The 22,560-nt window shown below is 39.4% G+C and overlaps 2 protein-coding genes across 2 annotated transcripts in view; one reads left to right on the top strand and one right to left on the bottom strand.

Annotated features, from left to right (window-relative positions):
* The window catches only part of LOC141754781 (type-4 ice-structuring protein LS-12-like), a 409,136-nt gene that overhangs the window by 236,239 nt on the left and 150,337 nt on the right, over window positions 1-22,560 (top strand). The window lies entirely within an intron of this gene.
* On the bottom strand, window positions 509-19,526 carry LOC141754673 (zinc finger protein 516-like). Its single transcript, XM_074613919.1, has 5 exons — window positions 19,208-19,526; window positions 6,799-8,324; window positions 4,050-5,357; window positions 3,730-3,794; window positions 509-1,524 (listed from the first exon to the last, which is right to left on the bottom strand). The coding sequence occupies exons 2-5, from the start codon at window positions 8,132-8,134 to the stop codon at window positions 1,474-1,476; spliced, it is 2,760 nt and encodes a 919-aa protein (XP_074470020.1). The 5' UTR covers window positions 8,135-8,324; window positions 19,208-19,526; the 3' UTR covers window positions 509-1,473.

Raw genomic sequence — 22,560 nt, 5'->3', positions numbered from 1 at the left:
AAATAAAGGGCAAATTATAGCATTTAAATTTAAAACTTAGAACGCAGGACACCCCAACACGGCACATAAACGTGTTTGACAGACTTGACAGATTTAGGTATATTTCTCTGGTTTTCTCACATGAAATTGTCTATTCTGGATCTTAGGTTTGGCAGCAGCTATGGATTTGCCAGAAAATATATGTTGAGCGATATATCGATCGTGGCGCCACTTCCGCTGGTTGACATGAATTTAAAACCGGTCGAAAACACAAGGATTTAGTGCTACCCTAGTTGTTGTTGATTTACAATAAGTGGTATAATCTGCGGCTGTAAACTGGGAGTGAGCAGTTAGTAGCTGATACACTGAAGATGCCCTTCAGCACTAATTATGTGGGTGTGTTTGAGTAAATACTGATCAAGAGTGAATTAACATCAAGAAAATCCAGTTGCCTTGAGTGTGATGTTCATGTTCTGTCAAATGTATGGCAAGGTTTTGTAGTAATAAAAAGTCTTGTGTGTAGCAACCGTAATGTTTAGGAGGAATATTTTTATTGCCAGTTATTTGCGTTGAAGTCAGTCCACTACTTGTGACTGTAGGCTGAGGAGCTTTTAGATCACAACATTCAGAGTGAGAATGATAACCAGTGCACTCTGTTTCTCTTCATATGTGTGGGCTGATGAGCTAATAGTGCTAAAGCCTGGATTCTGGTCTAATTAAACCACCTCATAGTGCCCTACGGCAAGATCACGACTTTGTTCATTTTTAGTTGTAAACTGTATATAGCGAACTTTCTCTGGACCTTGACTCTTCTGATTTACAACCATCACCATCATCCATCACTATGCTATGACAAGTATAGTGCTGGACCAGCGATTTATATTCAAGTGCTGCGCTGCATATTCTGAATGTTGAGACAATCAAATACAGTACTAACCCTAAATCAAAAACCAAAAACTGACATTTTACAAACTTGTAGGCTCCATTTAAAAAAAAATAAAATTAAAAAAAAATGAAACATAGTGTATAGAGAGGTAAAAGTGATGTAAAATGTTCAGGTCACAGCTTCTGAAAGTTTCTAGTGGCATCCTGGTTTTTAAGATTTGGAGTTTTTTTTAAATTGCTTTCATCAAAACCAGCAGATATCTGTGTGCCTTTTAGCCAATATAATATCCTCTTTATCCTTTAGCAAATGTAGGCCCCTCATAAGCTCAAACAGTTCTACCTCATTTCCATAAAACATACCTTCATGTGTGTTTTGGTAACTAACTTATCTACACTCTTAACAAACAAAAAGCATGCGTAACACTTCAAATTAAACAACCATATTACAAAATATGAGTCAACCTCATTGTTTTGCATATATTGTGCATTATCCAGTGCCTCCTCTGTCCTTTAGGGAGTTATGGCTGGTTTCTTTTAAAGAACAGCAGGCCTCTTTTGTTCAGCAGTATCGCGCAGGCTGGAAGCAAACAGGTACACGATGTAGCTTCTTCACGTTCCTTTATGAAGAGACCCTGAGGAGGAAGTGGAGCGGCTGTTGGCCTGCGGGAGACAAAGGTGAGGCGCCCCAGTTAGATTGTATCTAACAACACTGAGAGGGAGTGTATTTATGTGTATATAATGTGTATGAACACTGTTATACTATCAATAAATGGGATAGCGGTGCATAACTAAATACTTGAATGTTCAAAATCATACACACTTAAAGGGCAACAATGTTATCTGAAATATTAAAATCTCTTAATACCTTTATACTTCAGTGATAATCAAATGTCTGATTATAAGAGTGCAGGCCCTGTCACACTATGCTACGATATTTTATTCAGTAGCTTCAGTATTAATTGACCTACAAGCTGTCAGTAATGTAATGCTGCTCATAAAGAGGCTTCATGTTGTGGATTATGAACACATCATGGACAGAGTGAAGCTGGTGCTTTTTTTTAAAATGAATGTCCAGAAGAAACAAAGAAAATATAACAATCTTTATTTATAATTTCAGCTATTATAGTACAAAATATATTCTAATATTACTGCTCCCACTGTTATCCTTATTAGTTTTATCTCATTTATAATTCCTCACCCCTACAGACTGAGCTGTTGCCCATCTCTAGTGTTTAAAAAGTTGCCCACATATTACTCTAGGGGGAAAGAGGAGAAAGCAAGAACAGTTGTAGGTAGCATCAGGGTAGGCCTGACTGACAGGCTGATGACACACCATATGGAGATGCTGGGCGAGTTTTACCCTGAGGGGGACAACAATGTTTTTTTATTATTTGTTTGCCTCTTGCCTGTCAGCCTCTCTTACGGAAACGAGAAGGAAGAGACAGCCAGGTTGCGGAAGTTGACAGCCACGCACGCAAATGAAATGAAAATACGCAGACGCACGTGTGCACAGAAGTGACAGACTGTACTCAGACGCCGACAAGGTACAGACACGAGAACTTAGGCACACACAGTTGGTGAAGCTGTACTGTACATACTTGTGAGGGAGAGAAGAACTTTTATACTTTATTTTGAAATTTATAGAGTGAATTGATGGATCTTTAGAATTATATATTTGGGATTTAACTGTAGCTAAAGCAAAATCTCTGATGTAAACAAAAGCGTTGTCCCACCACCAACTAACTGGCATTTTCTTCAGTACATGGACATACAGTAGATATAAGATACAATGCTTTCTTATGGGGATAAATATGTGTTTACATTAGTGATGTTTCTGAACATAGAACAGGGTTTCTTGTAATCACTTCAGTTAGTAATGTTAGATGACAGTCCAAACCAGTGGTTCCCAACATATTTTCCTTGAAGCCCCCCTACTTGTGTCTAAGTTTGTATCTTAATGAACATAAATTGTCAGTGCGTGCCTCCCTTTGTGTGCTGCAAGCGGAGGAGCAAACAGTTTTTGACCGCAGAGAAAATGTTGTTTTTGAAAGGCTAAACGCCAACAAATATGGATTGAAGCAGAATATTTTGTTGAAAAAAAATAAATGAATTTTTGAAATGATTACATGATGTAATAATTACATCTATCCTTTTTCAATACATTTTGACTTTTGGACTTATTGTCTCTAGAGTTATTGGAAATGTTTGGATCACACAGTCGGAAACAATCCTGCGCAGCCACCACTAGAATCTAACACTACAAATAGCATAATACTAATAATATTAGTGTAGTTTAATCTTTATCTGCCACTGTGCACAAATACTGGGTTTAAACAGAATATAGTTTTTTAAATAGTTTTACAGACTTTCGTATAAATTATCCAGTAAGTGTGTTATTATGATTTTAGTTGTGCAAATCTAACTTTGACAACCTCTGAGCTGACAAATCCTCATGCATCCCCTGTGATCTTTGGACCCCAGGTTGGGAACTACTGGTCTAAACAAAAGGCACACTAATTAAATATATGGCATTTGTGTGTGAAATGGCATCTCAGCTTTTTTATTTGTTTATATTCTATTTTTATGTTGTTAGTGAGGGTGGTCTTTACTCACCTCCACTATTTAACACTGCAGGAAACCTTGACAGCAGTAAAACAGGCTTATATTTTCTGATAACTTTTGAAACTTAAAAGTACAACTCTTCAATCGTACGTATAAATATGTTCATAATATACTGTAAATTGCATGATTAGGCCTTTAATTTATTAAAATAAAGTCAGTTCAATCACTTGTCCGTAGGCTGAAGTCCAGGAGACAATTTCTATCAAAACTACAATATCAATGGCTGTTGCAAAGACAACATACTTGTTTGGAAGCTTCAGAGGTTGAGTGGACTTCTTTTCCAAAATTTCCATTTAACTGCAACATTGCTGTAAAAAGAAGTATAAAAAGAGCCTGTAAACATACATATCATGGTCATGTCTCATCTCAACCTTCAGTGTAAAAAATCACAACATTAGACACATCACTCGTACTGGGATGCCAATGGGTAAAGTCATGCGGGCACTATTGTTTAATCCATCCAAATTTTAATTTTAGCCATCAGACAGCTTGACAAATGAATACTCAGTTATTCATCAGCCCCTTTACAGCAAATTAAACACAAAAACAAAGGTTCTCCTCACCTTGTGGATCAATCCTGGGATCAATAAACCCCCAGTGCTGGTAAAGAGCAGCCAGATCGTGGGGACTGTAGTTTTTCAGGAGACTCAAAATATCAATGTCCATTGGCATTTCTCCTGTCGATTCATTCTTTACCTGAGCAAAACCACGGAGTGGTTCTAAGTACGCTTTGTGACCCCACATGTTCATGGCAGCCCACAGATCAGGACCCTTAGGAACTGAAGAGGAGTCACATGACTGCCTGCGGGGATGTGGTCTATCTGCAGATGCGTTGGATGAAGTCCCGCCATGATTTCTTGCCAACATGAAACCCAAACCCTCCTGTGGGAAGTTTCCTTCCACCGCAGCTCTGTGGCTTCTGTGTTTGGGGCTGCCTGTAGGCTGGAAACTAGGGGCACTTTTGCTGTGCACAATACTGCTTGATGAAGTAGCTTGTGTGCTGGAGCTTTTACTTCCCCCCTTCTCTGCCCGGTTATGTTCACCAGACTTCTTTTGAGGTAGGAGTCCCATCCTCCCACTTGACTGCGTCCCATCTGAGGAGCGTGAGTCCTTAGACTGATGCTTGGACTTAGGGACGCCTGACTGGGTCTTGGAGGCTGAGTGCTTGCTGCTGCTGCTGCTAGTGCTGCTGCTGCTGCTGCTGTGGGTTGTCAAACCTGGAGGCTGTGTGCGCTGAGTTTTTGGAGCAGGTAGAGCAGGGCAGTCCTTGCCTTCGAGGAATGGTGGAGGCCCTGTGCGTCTCCACTGGGTACCACCTGCCTTTAAACTCTTGGAGCTGTTAATGCAAGGTGCCCACTTGGGTGCCATGGAACTGCTGCTATCCACCCTGTGTGCAACCCGCTGGTGGATCCACAGTACTTCTGGGTAGTTGGTAGTGTGGGAGCAGTATGGACACTGATGTCTCACCAGGCCCTCTGTCTTTACTGGATAATTTACAGTGCCATCTCCTTCACTTATGGGTAATGAAGACAGATTAAGAAGACTCCCAGCAGCATCATTAGCAGTATGTCCCTGCCCTTTGACCTCAGTACCATTTGACTTTTCTGTTTTAATGTTGGACTCTGCTGACCCCGGGCCAGTCGGACATGTGTAAGGATTCCAGTATGGCTGACTGAGCAACATACTCCTGTTTCTGAGGTAGTCCATGTATCTTGAGGCCTTGGAACCACTCTGGTTACTGTTGTCTAAAATGGTGCCGTGTTTGCTATAGGGACCCAGGAAGTCCTGGTGCTGCCTGTGCAGGTGAGACCTGAGTAGTGAGGCGTCGACAGTGTGGAAATCACAGTGCTCGCAGAAGTATGCTTTTTTATCTGTAGGTAAGAGAAGAAGAAGCAATGTTAAGTACGTATGTAGAATTTAAGTAGAGCTGCAACAATGAATCGCTTAATTGATGAGTTGTCAACTATTAAATACGCCAACTATTTTGATAATCAATCTATCGGTTTGAGTAACTTTTTAAAGAGAAAAAAAGAAAAATTCTCTGATACCAGCTTCTTAAATGTGAATATTTTGTGGTTTCTTTACTCCTCTATGACAGTAAACTGAATATCTTTGAGTTGACGAAACAACTAATCAATTAATCGATAAAATAATCAACAATGAAAATCTTTAGTTGCGGCCCTAAATTTAAGTGTTGTGTCCGTATGTGTATGTATACAACAAAGTCACTAGCAGTGATTACATTAGCAAAAAAGCATTATTTAAAGTTAAAGGTCATCGCGGGTCTGGAGTTACAATCGGCTTTAGGACAGACAACAGAAACCATACTAAATTTCATAATGGAATAAACATCTGCTCTGAGTATAAATAAATCACAGTCTCATTGCTGACAGTGACGTTAGCTCTACATCTTAAGTGGTGGCAGATTTTGACAGATTTTAATGAACCTTTAGACAATTATATACATCTTGGTCTTGTAATGAATGTTTTACACGCTTTAAAGATTGTTAAACAAGTTAATTTGACTAAAACGTGAAGTGATTATCTTAATCATTCCATCATTTTGTGCTGATTAAACACAAATTTGTGAGTGGGGTAGATAAACAGCTTAGCTACTCGTCCTTCCAAGCAGCAGCAGCTCTAAATCCAGCAGAACAAAGATTTTATTTAGTAAGTTTTAAAGATGCTGATATCTAGTTTTCAAAATACAAATATTCTTCTAAAACATGGCACCTGCTCTCTCAAAACAGCTGTTTCTAGTGTTAAAACCACCAGAATTTTGGCAAACAAAACATCATATTGTTATGTAATCATGAATTACAGCGGAAAAAAAAGTTCCTTTACCTAATTAAAACATTTAGGAATGAAACTTAATATGTCCTTTAAAAATCCTCTGAAGCTGAGGTGAGAAGACCTTCATGGGTGTGCATTTGCAAAATCTTCTGGTACAAACAAGTGCACTTACAGCTGTAATTCAGTTACAAATTCACTAGATGTCTCCCTTTTCCACAGTACAATGTTAAATGTTACATTTTCACATTGATGGCCCTAAGTTTAACTTACTTGCAGCAATATGAGAAAGAGTCTGATCTTGGTCTATCTATATTGAATAAAGCTGTTTACCAGAAAAAGTGGCCCATCTGCATGTCCACAAACATAACCATTGACATCTTAATTTAACAAAAAGGGTGCAATATTCAATACAAAGCAACTGCCCTGAGCACAAACCTGATAATTGATTCCCATTTTCAAGAATATTTGTCCAAAACTGTAGTACAGATAATGTAGTATGGTGTGGTGAATGTGACTTACCCTCCTGGTCTTGGCTCCTGTTGGTTTGTTTAGGTGCGAGGTGAACATCTTTGCCTTTCTTAGTCTGCAGCGCCTCATAAAACGCATGACCAAGTCCGTTCAACAAAATCCGGTCTTTCTGGGAAATCCTCTTGTCGCCACCTTTAGTGTGAGCCAAGCTGTTTGATGAGTGATCGAGGCATGTATCACCCTTCATCTTCTTAATGTTGGAGCTGGAGGTGTCGATTTGCTTCCTCTTCTTCTCCTGCTTCAGGGGTACATACTCGCCCTTTGCTGTGTCATACGCCACCTCAGCGTCAGCGAGCCTCTCCTCCCATCCCAGACATTTCTCTGTGGCCTCCACTAGGCGTCCTCTTGTGGCCAACTGCCACGCTTGGTAACTACAAACTGGATCCAGCTCTGGAATTCGCCTGCCCAGGCTCTTTTCCTCAGAAGTTTCTCTTGGTCCAGCACATGTGAGGTTCAGGCTTTCCAAAAAATGCCTCTTAGCAATGTGCAGCCCAGAGGCTTCAACGTCCTCCTGTGGTGGATTTTGTGTTTGAGTGCGGCTGTGGTTTGGTTTATGCAGCTTTTCATGTATTCGTAATGTCTTGCGGTCAAAGAAGAAGTTACCACAGCCGGCACAGAGCTCATAGAGGCACTCTTCATTTGTCAGCGATGCTGCGTCCTGAGGAACTTCATTGATGGTGACAGGCGGCTCATTGCTTTTGCCGCCTTTTAGCTGGGCTTTGACCCGGTGAATGCGCATATGACTTTGGAGGAACCATGCCTGGCGGAAACGTCGTCCACAAATCCGGCAACCGTGATCCTGGGAGCTGCGGTGCCTTTTCATGTGGGATTTAAGGAGTGGTACTTGAGTGAACACCTGGCCACAAATGCTGCAGGTGCAGGACCCATCCTCAGCCCCATCACTGACCTCAACACCATCTTTACCCTTCACTTTTTTCTTGGTTCCTTTTTTCTTCACTTTCCCGTTGACATTATGAGCTTTGTCAGATGTGCTGACGATTTCCGGAGGATCAGGCTTCTCGGTGTTATCCTTCTGCTCTTGAGCTCCACCTCCGTCCTTGTCACTGAGGTTGTGGCTGAATAGGCCCAGTTTATGGCTTCGAATGTGGGCCTTCAGACTGCCCTTCTGAGCCGACCTGTGCTCACAGTACGGACACTTGTACGGCTTCTCCCGCGTGTGTCTTCTCATGTGCTGCGACAGAGAGCTGAGAAGAGGGAAGCTGCGGCCGCACACCCCACAGGTGTGGCCAGAGGGCACATCTACTGTCTCTGCCTTTATATTTGCTGTGGGTTTTTGTGATACATCCTCTCTCTCTTCTGTCTCCATTACTTCTTCTGGAGCACCGGTACGCCAAAGACCACAACTGTGTAATAAATCCTCTAACTGTGCAAAGTTTATCTTCCAAAAGTTAGTGAGTTCTCAGAATAGGCATTAAAAAACATCACAGCTTTAGTTTCCATCCTGATTTTTGAAGAGATTTTCTTTTTCAAGTCGCATACTGTTTTGGCAAGAATACCTGGAAAAAAAGGAAAAAGAAATTTAAAATTAGGCTTGTGGTAATTTTACTTATGATCCAAATTCATAAATGATATCAAAAAAAGGTTAGTCAAATATTATTACCAGAATTATTCTAAATAATATAATCATTCTTAAGGGGAGCGGAAAATAATATGGCTAAGCCAAATCACTTTTTAATAATAATGACTTCCAAAAACATTAATTATTAAAACACATTCTAATTAATGAAAAGTTAAGCTAAACTTTTTTGTCCGCCTTTTCTTGGGCTTAGTATAACTGCATCACAGAGCATTCATGCAGCTGTACTTAGCGCTATACATTAAAACACATGAACCCAAAACAAATCAATAATGTTCATATATTCAACAGTAAAACAATAAGACCTGATGAAACCAATAAAACCGCAAAGAACGTACAATCCTTGAGGCAATATGTGCCACAATTTGGCAATACCTGTAAAAGCTGGAGTTATGCAAATAGCACCAAACTGTTATTTAGTTTTGGATACTTTAACACTGATGATACAATATAAAGAGTATGAAATATGTCTTTTGCTGTCTTGTCTTTAAAAGTCAACTTTAGAATTCAGAACAGTGAGAGAAATGAACTAGTAGGGCTTAAAATTGAACATGTAAGTGATTACCAGTGCTTTTGTTGGCTTGTTGCCTTATAAACCCTAAATGTTACACAGACTTAAAGAATTAAGGATTTACAATATTTTAAAAAGTGAATCTAGTAAGATAAAAATCTGTGGACTGTGGGTGATATTTAAATCATTAAATTGTGACAAGTTTGCCTAAAACACAGAATCAAAGAACTGCCAGAAGATTTATATACTTTTTCTGGTAAACAAAATTAAATTTCTTTTGTTTCCTTTTTTCTTTTACACACTGTAGGTACACAGACAATTTCCAGAGATGCAGAGACTGGTTTCACTATGAATAGACTAACATGTAAGGTGGTTTCACTCAGTGTGTTTAACCCGTGTACTAAGAGAGACTGAGGCAATTTGCATCCCACAGATTTTGGAGTAACCTTTGTCCTTCAGTGGTTGAGCGACGCCTGTCTGTGCGTATTAGAGCGCGGGTCAGTGTCTCAACATGCGTGTGTGTCGGTCCTTTGGTTTCCTATGCCTAAATTGAGTGTGTGAGGTGGAGCATGAAGAGATGTATTCATTCCTGGCCAACCAGGATGAGCCCTGAGGGGGCGGTCCACTCTAATTCACGATCAATAATCCATTATCAACAAACTTCATTTTAGAAGCTCACATACAGGCACACATAGCCCTGATTCTGGGGTAAGTGCTTACGTAAAATTGTGGGCATAGGTAACAAGGTATATAGCTAAATATTAGTTTAAATATGACAATGTGTTTTAACCTTTATCTTTTAATCCTCTCTAACATTATATGTAAGGAAACTATCTGAAGCCAGGAAGATAACTTGATATATGAGGCTCTAATAGTTCCGAGACATCTGAACAGGAATTTGTTGTACTCTACATGAAAAATATGTGGCACAGGCAGGGTCTGATGTGGTTAAACATGTTCTTCAGGTAAACATGACTATTTGTTGGATTGTTAATAGTGAAAGAAAGCACTCTGTGGCGTATAGCCAGCCAGGCAGTCAAAAGAAAAACCTGCTATTGTGTCGGCCGCACCAGAACTGTCACATCGCCTCATGTCTGGCCCTGCACCCCTCATTGGGGGGTCGAGAGAGTTATTGTTAAAGCAAAGAGGCCTGGGCCTACACGTCACTGTCTTCCAATACATGTCTGGGCAAAGAGGGAGGACAAAAGGCGACTCTTGTTTGTCTTGTCAGTCTTTGAGCGCGAGGAAAAACTAGGTGCACATGACTCAGAAAGGCTAGAAAAAGAGACGGTGACTCTGGTCGTGATTTTCTGGGGATGAGGTTGTCTGTCTAATTATCTGTATCTGCATCCATGGTCGCATCTGCCTGCATGCTTGCCTGCCTGCCTGCCTGCCTGCCTGCCTGCCTGCCTGCGGTCATGTGTGCTGATCCGCTCACGCTGGAATGGGTGTTGTATCTGGAATATGGGAGGAGTTTCGGAGGTTTTTCCGCACATGGCAGGTGTTTGGTAGGCAGACGCCGTCAGATTAGTGCATGGGCAATGTGGCACACTGTCTCCAAGAGGGGGAGGATGTGCAAGGAAAACTGGAGGGTGGCAATTAAGGGGTTAAGGTTAAGGCGAATGTAATGAGTTACCACAATGGGGATAAAGTCAGAGAGCTGAGGGCAACAGATGGGAATAAACGGGCCATCAGTATGGAGTTAGCCGCCTCTACAGTATGAGCTTATGCCTTTGTCAAAGCAGCCTACGTGCTTAGTGTGTGCTATATATTTTTGCATCTGCAGTACCCTACTTTTGCACAATCATACAAGAAAAATGCATAGGGATTGTGTTAAGCACCAAATTTGTTCATTGCATTTCTAAAAACAAAAATCAATCTTATAAAATAATTTCATGTGTCACTATTTTTTCCACCTTTCCAGCTCTCATCCCATATTTACTGAAAGCCCTTTTGCAGGATATGTTAAGTAATGCAGATAGCCAAACATGTTGCTCCGGGGGCTTAACTCATTTCTTTTAGAATCCCTCGCTCCCTTTTTCTCTCTCTTTTCTTTGGCAGATGAATAGGCATGTCCAGTCAGCTGTCCTCGCATTGATTCATCCTGACGTCCCAACCAGCTCAGCACAAACTCCCTATGGTCAGGGCACTGATGCTGAGAGCCTGTGTGCTGTGATGTGTGTGTATGAAAATATCCACTGTCGGTGTGTTTATGTGTGTGCACTCTGCCTGTGTGCCTGGTTGCTGCACTAACTGTGGGTGTAATTTCCTGCCAGGATCTGTAAATAGCATTTCCCCTGAATTTACTTTGCAAGATCCTATTGCATCCGATACACCAAAATACCTCAAATACCTTTTTTTTGTAAGTAAGACATGTCCACTTATAGCTAATATCTGCAAAATTCTGCAACTGTAGACTGGTAGAAGCAAGTACTGTATGTGAATTTGCTACACGCACAGTGTGCATGCCTGAGTGTGTGTGTGTGTGTATGTGCTGAAGTCATCCAAATATTCTCATCAACCAGCAACAAGCCTGTGCCAACATACCCCTGACTGGAGATAGCATGTGACTGTCCTTATGCTAGTGTTCAAAGCCACAGTCACTCGCTAAGCCTCATCTCGCATCTACCGTTTTGTGTCCAATAATCCTGTCTGTTTCCAACAACCGCAGAACACAACCGAGGCATAACATAAAATTAATACACAAAAGGAGAATGTTTTCTTTGCTGTAAATGTCATCCCATTTATCTTCAAGTCCTTTTAGCTTTCATAAAACTGAGTAAACCTGTCTGCTGTGGGCACGGTGAATGCAATCGTGCACAAAATCAAATCACTTTTAAAAAATATTGTGTCAGCTATTAGATAATTATAGAAAATACTATCATAAAAATGGCAAAGTCAAGTTCCTGTAGGCTGCTTGTCACAGAAAACTGCATACTGAAGGCAAAGTCACTGCTAAAGAAACTAGATTTTTACGGATTCCTAATATTCTAGTGGAACATGTTACAGTTTACAGTGGATAATGTGAGTTGATTAACACTCCAAGGTGTGATGGGTATGATTGTCAGTTTATTTACGGACAGATTCAGTTGTGTGAAACAACTGTCTATTACATTTAAAGGTAAATTGCTCCAAAAAGCTCCTAAATAATCTGTTTTTTTATTGTAAATGTTAGGGATGGGAATCACAAGAGGCCCCGCGATACAATATTAACACGATACTTAAGTCACGATATGATCTTATTGTGATTTTAAACATTTTGCAATATGCTGAGTATTGCGATAAGATATATTAGGATATATTGCGATTTATTACCTTTTTTCAACTGCAAATGATGCAGTTTGTCTACATTTGTTTGATCTAATAAGATTAAAGTTTAAACTCTATTCATCTCAGAGTTTTCATTCACATATCTTGAGGTGAGAGGTCAAGTGACCCCTTTGAAAATGGCCATGACAGTTTTTCCTCGCCAAAATTTAGCGTAACTTTGGAGCGTTATTTAGCTAACATGGCATGGTTGGTACCAATCGATTCGTTAGGTTTTCTAGTGTCATATGATACCAGTATCTTCACTCTATCTTTAAGACTGGGCTCACAACAACCTCTGAAATACAGAATAGCGGCCGGACTGTTAAGAGGTTAATAGTTGATATAATAAAAGATCGATACTTGACATCCATGTATCGATACCATATCGTCACGCAAAATATCGCGATTATATGCTGTATTGATTTTCTTTCCCCCACCCACAGTAAATGTTTTATATCTAATGTCTGAAATGCATTTGTTGACCTATAGCAGCTTTCTGAAATGTGAATAAATCCTTAATTGGTCATACTGGAAGTCATTGTCTTAATGAAATGACAATTAAAGACCCGACAGGCCACCATATTGAACACCTGTATAGAATGATGCTCCAGCAAAAAATATTTCTTAGCAATTTCTTTTGTGTTTTGAAGCAGGTATGCAGAAAATGTTATCTCTGCTGATTCACTGATACAAAATTACTTGAATTACAAAACACGTTATTGATTTTTTTAAGCACTTTGCACTATTTCCCTAGCATAAGACACACTGTTCTGTGTTTTACATATTAATGAGCACAATATGATATGACACATATGCCTCAACACAACCTGGTACCAATGTATAATTTGGGCATAAGTCGTATTCAAGACCAACACTGTACCTAGAATGAGTTAATTGAATGAAAGACAGTGCAGCAGCACAATGCTGTGGGCCAACAGCCTAATGTACCTAAGAGATTAGACAGCCATGAGCTCAACAGTCACAAGCTCGGACAAAGTTGCGCACATTCGTGCCCATCCCCCTCCTTGTCCAACTCTGCACTCGGTTACACAACATATACAGGGATTACTCTTCATAGCATGAGATGAGCTGCTCAATGAGTGGCCTTTTATTATAGATGGATGCCCCTTAGTGCTATAAAGCACACAAAGAGAAGAGAGATTCTTGGCAGAGATTTTACCTGCGTGGAAATTTGAACTAAAAAATACACAAGATGTCTCATGCAGGCCCAAATGCAGACATCACAAACTAACTGAACAATGCGACTGAAAGCAGAAAGGCAAAGATGAATAGATTTGATTTTCAAATGAATAATTTTGCCTTGTATTATTGAAGTTAATTTATCTGCTGAGGTAGGTCTGAGAATCCACTATGGACCTACTCTCTTTTCAGTGTGGATTGGCTAGTGTGGGAGACACTGGAGTATAATCTGCTGGCATTAACTTGCTCTCTAAAAAAAGCACTCTCGACAGGGATTAGATTATCATGGCAAGGTCAGCTCAGACTCGCTCTGACTGTCTCCCTTTATGTCTCTATCTATCACTCTGCTGCTTCCTGTCTGTCACTTGATCAGTTCCTCTGTCATCCTTTGTTCTACCTAGCTACTACCTCTGTCAGGTGTACATTGTAACAATGCCATTCGTTTCAGTCTCAACCTAAGTATAGATCACGCTGCCAATGCGAAAGAAAACATGACGGATTAACACAGATTAAATATACAGGACGTTGTGGTACAGTGTCCTCCTCCAAAGCTCGACGCCACAGAAAAACGAAAACTGAAAATACCCGCACCGTGTTTGTTAGATTAAAGTGAGATTAGATTACAGTAAGAAACAATCTTGCTCATATGTTTTGACGTGGAAAATGAGACTTTGATAGTTGTACTTGATGTACTTCTTCTCAGTGGAGCCATTTCAGGATTAAAACCCTGATGACACCTTCAGTCTGAGTCAAAGTTCTTGATTTTGGCTTCGAAAGGCACTTTGGTTGCCTTAGCAATAGAGCTGCAGCTAATGATTATTTCCATTATCTATTAATCTGCAGATTATTTCTTCAATAAGTCAGTGTCGTTTGATCTACAAAACATTAGAAAATATTGAAAAAGGGTCATCACAATTCACCAGAGCCCAATTTGACACATTTGATTAGCTCTTTTTTGCTGACTAAAGGCCTTTACTGTATATTTTTGTGTGTGATTAATTTGCACGTCAATATATTTTTTAGAACTGTTTTTGTCATGAGTATTTTCACACAGAACACGAATATTATGCACCAAAAAAACAACATAATTTTTTGTTTGAATGAGGTTGACTTTCTGATCTTTCGCACGGCGAATAAAAGCATTTTTTATCTTAACCATCTTGATCTTTTTGTGATCAGGGTATTTCATCTCAATAGTGGGCTTTGGCTGGCTGTGGTTATACTGAATACTCTCACAAAATATTAAGAAAAAAATATATTTTTTTACATACACAAAGGTAATCTGAGTGTGAGTGTTTACATTTTACCTCTGTGATTTTTGTAAGAAAAATCTCATGAGTTGTACAACCGGTACTTGTAATAAGTTTTGCCCATGGGATTGCTCTCTTGTGATATGTAGACCTTTTATCAATGCATAAGATCGAAATCCTCAAATTACATAGAAGATGTTGAGGTGTACAGAACAACGTGTGTGTAATTTCCTATTTCCTGCTATGATCAAGGTAAGGATTGAAGGGTAATGCGATACCTGCGATTTTAGCCTGGAGCTAAAGAATGACAGCTGGCAGTAGGGTCTGGATTAGGTTTCCCATAGGGAGTATTGCATCTTTTACACCACCGCTTCTTTGGAGTAGAATGGGCCGATAAGTAACCTGACTCCCCCGGACCCATCCAATCTCGTCTCCCTCTGTCTCAATGGGGCCAAACAGAAGGGATCTGTGAACGCCTTACTCATCCCTCCCATCTTCCATCTGGACATTTTGCCAGTGTTTGCACTGCAGTTCCTCCACTGGAGACTTAAAGGGCAAGTTCTTGTTTTATCCAGGAACCTGATTCATCACAAAAGCCATTCAATACTGAGTGACTTGCACTAATATTTAGTTTTGATGGGCGAGATGTTAACAAAGAGCAGTTGCTTTGTGACCAGAGAGGAATGCTGCACTGCATTAGACCAATACCTTACTTTAATTGGACTACAATACACTTCATAATAAAAAGTACTATTTTTTAATTAATAATGGCAGGGACATTGAAACAATTTCCCGATGCCCAAGTTGACATATTTTAAACAGAAAAATGCAAATATTCATTAGAATTAAATCAAATTTATTTCCATGGCATGATACAGCAACTAGGTAAAACACTTTTTGTTGTTTAAAAATATATTTTTAGCGAGCCCTTCCCATCTGTTTACGTGTAGTCACTTTAAGTTGTTTAATATGTTGGACTCCCCAAGGTCCAGGTAGCTTGAACAACACACCCCATACAGACAAAGACAACATATGTTGTTAACATTGCACTGAATCCAGTATGTGGTCCATCTGCATGCTCTGCTGTTAGGTGATAACATCAGAAGAGAGGATGCACACTCAGCAAGAATGTGCACATGTATGCACACACACCATTTTTAGAAGCAGATTCCCCTATTTGGCAGACTTGTGTGGCTCTGTGTGCAGTTACATTTAAGTGTATCTTACAGCTTGAAACATGATATGTTAAGTATTGAACCTGCTCTTTTTTTGTAACCTTCCTTTTGGTCTCAAAATCTGCACAATGATACAGGGAAAACATACCTTTTAGATGTAAGCCAATAAGGTTTTCGACTAAACAGTTGAATGCTTTACAGCAATCAAAAATGACGCTTTTGAGATATCGGCAGCAAGTGACGACATACGGCAGTTTTTGAAGAGATATCAAATGTTGTTGATAATATAATTGCTGTAACCTTCTGGCATGTCTGTGACTTTTTCAAATGGTGAGCATTTTCATATGTGGATGAAAAAAGGGAGTTGGTATACAAGATGTTTTGGATGTGAGCCACCGAGCACATGCTGTCTTGTAACGACCTCACAATGCATTCACAGGAACAACAGCATAATGACTTTGACCTGTTTTGAACACCCATCTCTCCCGGGGGTTTTCTCCCTTTACATTCCCTCCCCTTGAAGTGCCTCGCAGGAGTTAAAAGACTCAAAATGTAATTTGTTGGGGTCGGTCATCTCCACAATTTCTTGTGGCTATTTTTGTTTTATTAAATGCTGCCAAACCGCATGATTTTGGTTTGTGATTTTTAGGTTTCTATAGCCTAAATTTTACATTGTGCAAGAAATGTTTATGTTGTAATCTGGTTTCTTATATAATGTGTTTCCTTGTGACACTCTTAGTAGCAGTCCCATAATAGGTTTGGCACTGTCCATTTGAAGCCCTGTCTTTGTTGTTTTCATTTACTCCAGATTAAGGGAAACAAAATGTCTCATCCCATTGTCACACGAGGGAGCTGCCCAAAGTGGAGATGGCCTTACCCCTCACATCTTCCTGTCTGTTCTGTCTGCACCCCTCCCCCCGTCCAGCAACAAGCCCCTGTCCAGACCCCAGTCTCCTGACCTAATCTAGATGATTAAATCATTTTTCTTTAGCACAAATTTTGTCCCCCCGCTACTCTTGTCTGGTAGTCGTCGTGCACCCTCCCCTATTGATCGTCATGCTGAGGAGATTACCCTAATAGCTGGGATTACCTCCCCACATGTTGGTTGGCCACATACACGGGGGGGGGGGCAGGGGGGAGGGCTGGGGATGGTGCATGTTGTGCATGATGTGCAAGTGTATGGAAGGAGGGGTGGAGGAGTAAGACAGAAAATCTGGGTTTTGTCTTTGAGTACTAAAACATAAAAGAGCTACAACCTCCATCATGGCTTGATTGCCTTTGGGATGCAATTAGACATTTTTACAGTCTACATAATTTATCCTTCAATGCAAACACTGATGATCAGTCATGAGACAACAGCAGGACAGACAATAAACAACACCCATATTTGTCCTCTTGTGCTCATCTCAGGTTTAAAGACCAGTGGCATCACCTTGCTTGCAATGGAGATGAAACAATTAGTTGATTATAGGACTGTGTTTTGGCAAGAATGTGGTGATACAGGGGTTACGATTCAATATATTGTGATACTGTAAGCAAGACGATATATTGCGATTTTTTTTTTTTAAATCTAATTTTAGGAAAACTGTCATAGAACACACCACCATATGCATAAAATCTGAGTAAAAAAGTTTAAAAAAAATTATATTTTCTTACACTTATAGTCGATTAAGCGTTTTGACAGACAGTTAATCGCCAACAATTTTGACAATTGGTTAAGCGTATCAGTCAGTTATCAAGCAAAACATTGTTTTGTGTGCATTTGTTTTATGTTGTGGCATCTGAAACTTTAATGTATGTTTAAATGCTGCTGTCTAGGCCAGGTCTCTCTTGCAAAAGAGATTCTTAATCTCAATGAGTACTACCTGGTTAAATAAAGGTTAAATAAAATTAAACAAAAACAAAAATTATCATCTTTTCTCTGTTATGTTATTGTAAATTAAATGCAGTTTGGTTTTAATACTGTTGCTCGGGACAAAGTAAGCAATTTAAAAAAAAGTCACAATGGGATGTTGCAGCAGTTATTTCCCATTATTTTCTTTAATTTTATACACTAACAGATGATTTAAAATAACTGTTAGTTGCAGTCTTATTTATTCTATCCCTTTTAATGCACTGACGGGAGCTGGGAGAAACAATAATTTGTTTCATTCTGTGTATGCAAATACTCAGTGAAATGACAATAAAGTGAATCTTGAATCTTGAATAACCAAGTTTTTTTTTCAGTTACAAGCCCTGATACCAATAACAATCCAGCTCTATCCCATCCACATGTTTCACAATGGCTCAGTTGGACATCATCTCTTGTTTGGTGGCTGCTGGCTGCTGCTGGCTGCTGCTGGCTGTGAGGTGTTTTTAGTTTAGCCTTAGTGTTTTCTAACAAAGTGCCAGAGGTGGAAGAAGCTCTAGAAATCAAGATGTTATAGGCAGAGAGAGAGAGAGAGAGAGAGAGAGAGAGAGAGAGACTCGAGGCCATTGCAACTTTGTGTTCTTGCTGCTGACCGTCTTGGCCAGATCTCCCTTGGAAAAGAGGTTTTTAATCTCAATGGGACTAACCTGGTTAAATAAAGGTTAAATAAAATAAATAAATAAAAAAAAATTAAAAATGTCACCATGGGATATTGCAGCAGTTATTTCCCATTATTTTTCTTTAATAGTATAGACTAAAAGATGAATCTATAATGAAAATAACAATGTTAGATGCAGCCCTGCTGTCTTATAAATCATGTTTTAACCACAACAACCCAGCTCTATCCACATCCACATGTTTCACAATGGCTCTCAGTTGGACATCTCTTGTTTGCTGGCTGCTGGCTGCTGGCTGTGAGGTGTTTTAGTTATAGTGTTTTCTAACAAAGTGCCAGAGGTGGAAGAAGCTATAGAAATCAAGATGTTATAGTCAGAGAGGCAGAGCAGAGAGAGAGAGAGACTGGAGGCCATTGAGACAGTGCAGAGAGAGAAAAAGGAATTCCGTTAATCCGCCGCTGATCTGGTACAATGGCAGCCTTGTTGTCTGTCCCATTTAGCACTCACTTAACCACAAGTTTGCGTTGAGTGCGTTCACAATGTTAGATGGTGCCAAAACCGCAGTAAAAAGATAAGAATGATAGCCCAGTAATGGTGATGGTGGAGCATGGAGAGACTCCAACACGAGATCCAGAGGACGGAGACGGAGTGTTTTACTATATAACCGTGACTATAACTGACATTAAACCGACGGGATGTTAACTTTAAACCACCTAAACTCCCTCTAAAACACCCTCACTAGTACCGAGCCGCTACACTACAGCATCCCACTCCTTGTTTGCATCACTATCACTATCTTTTGTTAGTTAACCGTCGTTTAGCTTCTTCTTACCTTTGACGGTTAGTAGACGTTAGGTCGCTCCTGAAGGAATCCCATCACCATCACCATGGAGATCTTCAGATTAACACTAACTGTGCGTCAATTGGTGTGTTTTCATCTCTTGTTTTCTTCTCCTCAGCGTTTAAAACTTCACAGTGTTTCAATCACAGCGGTGTCACCTGTCTGGACCGCAGTCAGTCCTCCTCTTCCTCCTCCTCCTCCTCCTCCTCCTGCGCAGCAGCAGTCGTTGGTTGTTTGGGGACCTGAGTGACGCGAGAGAGATAAACGTTATTAACGGTAATAACAAGAGTGATCTCTGCGTGCGCGCGCCTCTCTGCTCCCATTCACTCTGAGGAGTGTGCGCGTGACAGTTATCTTAGATTAACGGTAGTTTGCGCGTGAACATGTCGTAGCCTAGATATATAAAAGGTGAATGTGCTCTAACAATGGCTCACAGTGAGGTCTGCAGCCATACACAACCATTAATGAATAAAGGAAACAAAGTTCAATCAAACCTTTTATGTGTCTCAAAAAAGTACTTAAATAATTTGTTGACGGTTTTAGACCAAGGGTTTGTAATATGTATTTATTCATTTAGCAGGTATGATTCAATACAATGAAGATTAAAGAACATTAATAATAATAATTCTTAAAGAACATTTAAGAAAAAGGAAAATGAAGATGAGAGAACTTTAATATCAAGAAAAAGGAAAATATTAACACTAATAATAATAATAATAATAATAAATCAATATATAAAAATATGCTCAAATCATAACATGGCAAACACAAGCCCTCACATTACAAGTTTGACTAATTATTCACACAATTTAAATTATTTTTTTTCTCGGAAATACAGTTTGCAGGTGGTAGTTTTTTGGGGCTTTTTTAAACTATCATTCGTTGTATTTATTATTTAATATTTATTCATTTTTGACAGACTGACATATTGCATTTATGTGAAATTTAAGGCAAAAATGTCCGATTAATTGCAAATTAATCCCAATTTTTCATCTGTTCAAAATGTACCTTAAAGGGAGATTTGTTAAGTATTTAATACTCTTATCAACATGGGAGTGGGCAAATATGCTTGCTTTATGCCATTGTATGTATATATTTATATATATTAATATTGTCCAAAAACCCTAACAGGTACTGCATTTTGCATAAAAGATATGCTCAAATCATAACATGGCAAATTCAAGCCCAACAGGCAACAACAGCTGTCAGTGTGTTGACTTGACTATGACTTGCCCCAAACTGCATGTGATTATCATAAAGTGGGCATGTCTGTAAAGGGGAGACTCGTGGGTACCCATAGAACCCATTTTCATTCACATTCATTCACTTTAACTTTGACAGCCTTATAGGTGAAATATAATGAACATTAATAACAAGAAAAAGAAAAAAAAATAACACTAACAATAATAATAATAACAAATCATCATATTTACTTTATTGCAGTAGACTGCATTAGTTTTAGCTGCTGTAGATGTACCCAATAAAATGGCTGATTTCAGTGTATTCCTGTATTGTTGTGCAGCTCAGTTTTAATTTGTGTCATCAGGATTAGGATTATCTGCTTTCATTTTACAAGACCCAACAACAAGATTTGTAACAATAACATAGTGACAAATGTGTAACAAAACCACCACCACCAAAAGTAATGATTAACAAGATGTATAGCGGCAAACAAAGTCGCTATTGCCAATCTGTTGCACATCAGGTAGCTCATCATAGATGCTTTTACTCTTTTTAGATGTATCTGACATTTGTTCATAGTTTTATTCTGTAAAGGAAAGCTTTGTGTTTTTTTATTTAATCTATACATTTTTTCCCTGAACAACATCTCCCACCATAAATGGGCTCAGGCTGCTTTTTGTTAGGTCTGACATTTGTCACCAGAGGGCACACTTTAAGAGAAAGCATAAGGAACGTACTGAAGTGAGCCTTTTCCAAACCTCCTCCTCCTCCTCCTCCTCCTCCTCCTCCTCCTCCTCCTCCTCCTCCTCCTCTTGACACAGTGAAGTGTTGTATTCTCATTTTTACAAAAGGTGGCGACAAAGCCACATTACTACAGTACATTGACCACGCACAGACCTCCTTAATTCCCCATGGTACAACTGAGCTGACATATTCAGTAATGCACACACCAAGGTGGTATGTAGCCAGCATGAATCCAAGTATATAAGAGTGGAGCCAGAAGATATAGAAATCTGTTTGTGTTTTACAGAAGTAAATCCTAAATTTATGACACTACTGTGGGTTCAAATTAGCATATTTCATTAAATTACCATATTTGGCTTTATTTCACATTTAGTTAGTTTTTGTACTTTTTTGATTGACTGTTGCTGGAGAACTTGTTTTTTGTTCTCATTTATTGTTTTCAAGGTTAATTTAAAGGTACCTTAGAATGAGCCTTTTACATTTACATATGGAGCGGGTTGTCTTTACAGGGTCCGCCATGTTTCTACAGTAGCCCAGAACGGTCAAACCAAGCACTGGCTCGATAGGGCCATTTGAGTTTTCACATTTTTGTTTGTCAACCACCATATTTCTCCTATACGCTTGGCACGTGGGAGAAGTCTCAGTTGGTTGCAATCTGCAACCTCACCGCTAGTTGCCGCCAAATCCTACACACTACACCTTTAATGTTAGACGGCTTTTATGCATTTAATAGCAAGGGGGGGGGGAAATAAATCATAAAAATTATAAATTTAATGACTCACCATGGACTTACCTTAACCATAAAGAAATAATGTCTGTTTTTATAATTTTATAAAAGCTGTAACCCGGCTACAATGATTTCTTTGGGTGTCTTTTTACCCAGCATTTACAGATACATTTAATTATTAATAAATGATTTTATAGCATCTGTAAAACATAACAAAGACCTGACTCTGTTTCATACAAATTTGAAACAAAAAATCATTTTGGTCAGAGAGCATTATTTTCTTGCAGGGAAGAGTCATAATGTTATAAAGGTGCTGATTTTTCCCCGTTTTCAGACTTTATGCTAAGCTAACGGTCTCCTGGCTCTAAGTATAGGCTACTTTAAGCTTAGAGAGTTGAGCGTGGTGGTATCAATCTTCTCGCCTAACTCTTGGCAAGAGAGAAAATGCCTATTTCCAAAAATGGGAGTCTCCCCTTGTTACCTGGCAACCTCACAGTAACTGCAGGACTCCAGGAAGTCATTTCCCCTGGCCAAGAAACAATCCTACATACAGGATAACACCCCTTAAAACCACAAGTTCTCAATTAAACACTTTTTTGTATGAATTAAACTGCCTAGATCAGGGGTCAGCAACCTTTACTATCAAAAGAGCCATTTTAGGCAAAAAGGGAAACAAAAATTCCAGAATAAA

This window comes from Sebastes fasciatus, chromosome 17, assembly GCF_043250625.1.
Source record: "Sebastes fasciatus isolate fSebFas1 chromosome 17, fSebFas1.pri, whole genome shotgun sequence".
Taxonomy (NCBI): Eukaryota; Metazoa; Chordata; class Actinopteri; order Perciformes; family Sebastidae; genus Sebastes; species Sebastes fasciatus.
This window is presented reverse-complemented; position numbering and strand designations above follow the sequence as displayed.

Coding starts and splice junctions, on each gene's coding strand:
- LOC141754673 (XM_074613919.1), bottom strand. CDS start 8,134: ATGGAGACAGAAGAGAGAGAGGATGTATCACAAAAACCCACAGCAAAT. Junction 5,358..6,798: donor CAGGAGCCAAGACCAGGAGG/GTAAGTCACATT, acceptor TCTTACCTACAG/ATAAAAAAGCATACTTCTGC. Junction 1,525..3,729: donor CCTCTGAAGCTTCCAAACAA/GTATGTTGTCTT, acceptor TGTCTCCCGCAG/GCCAACAGCCGCTCCACTTC.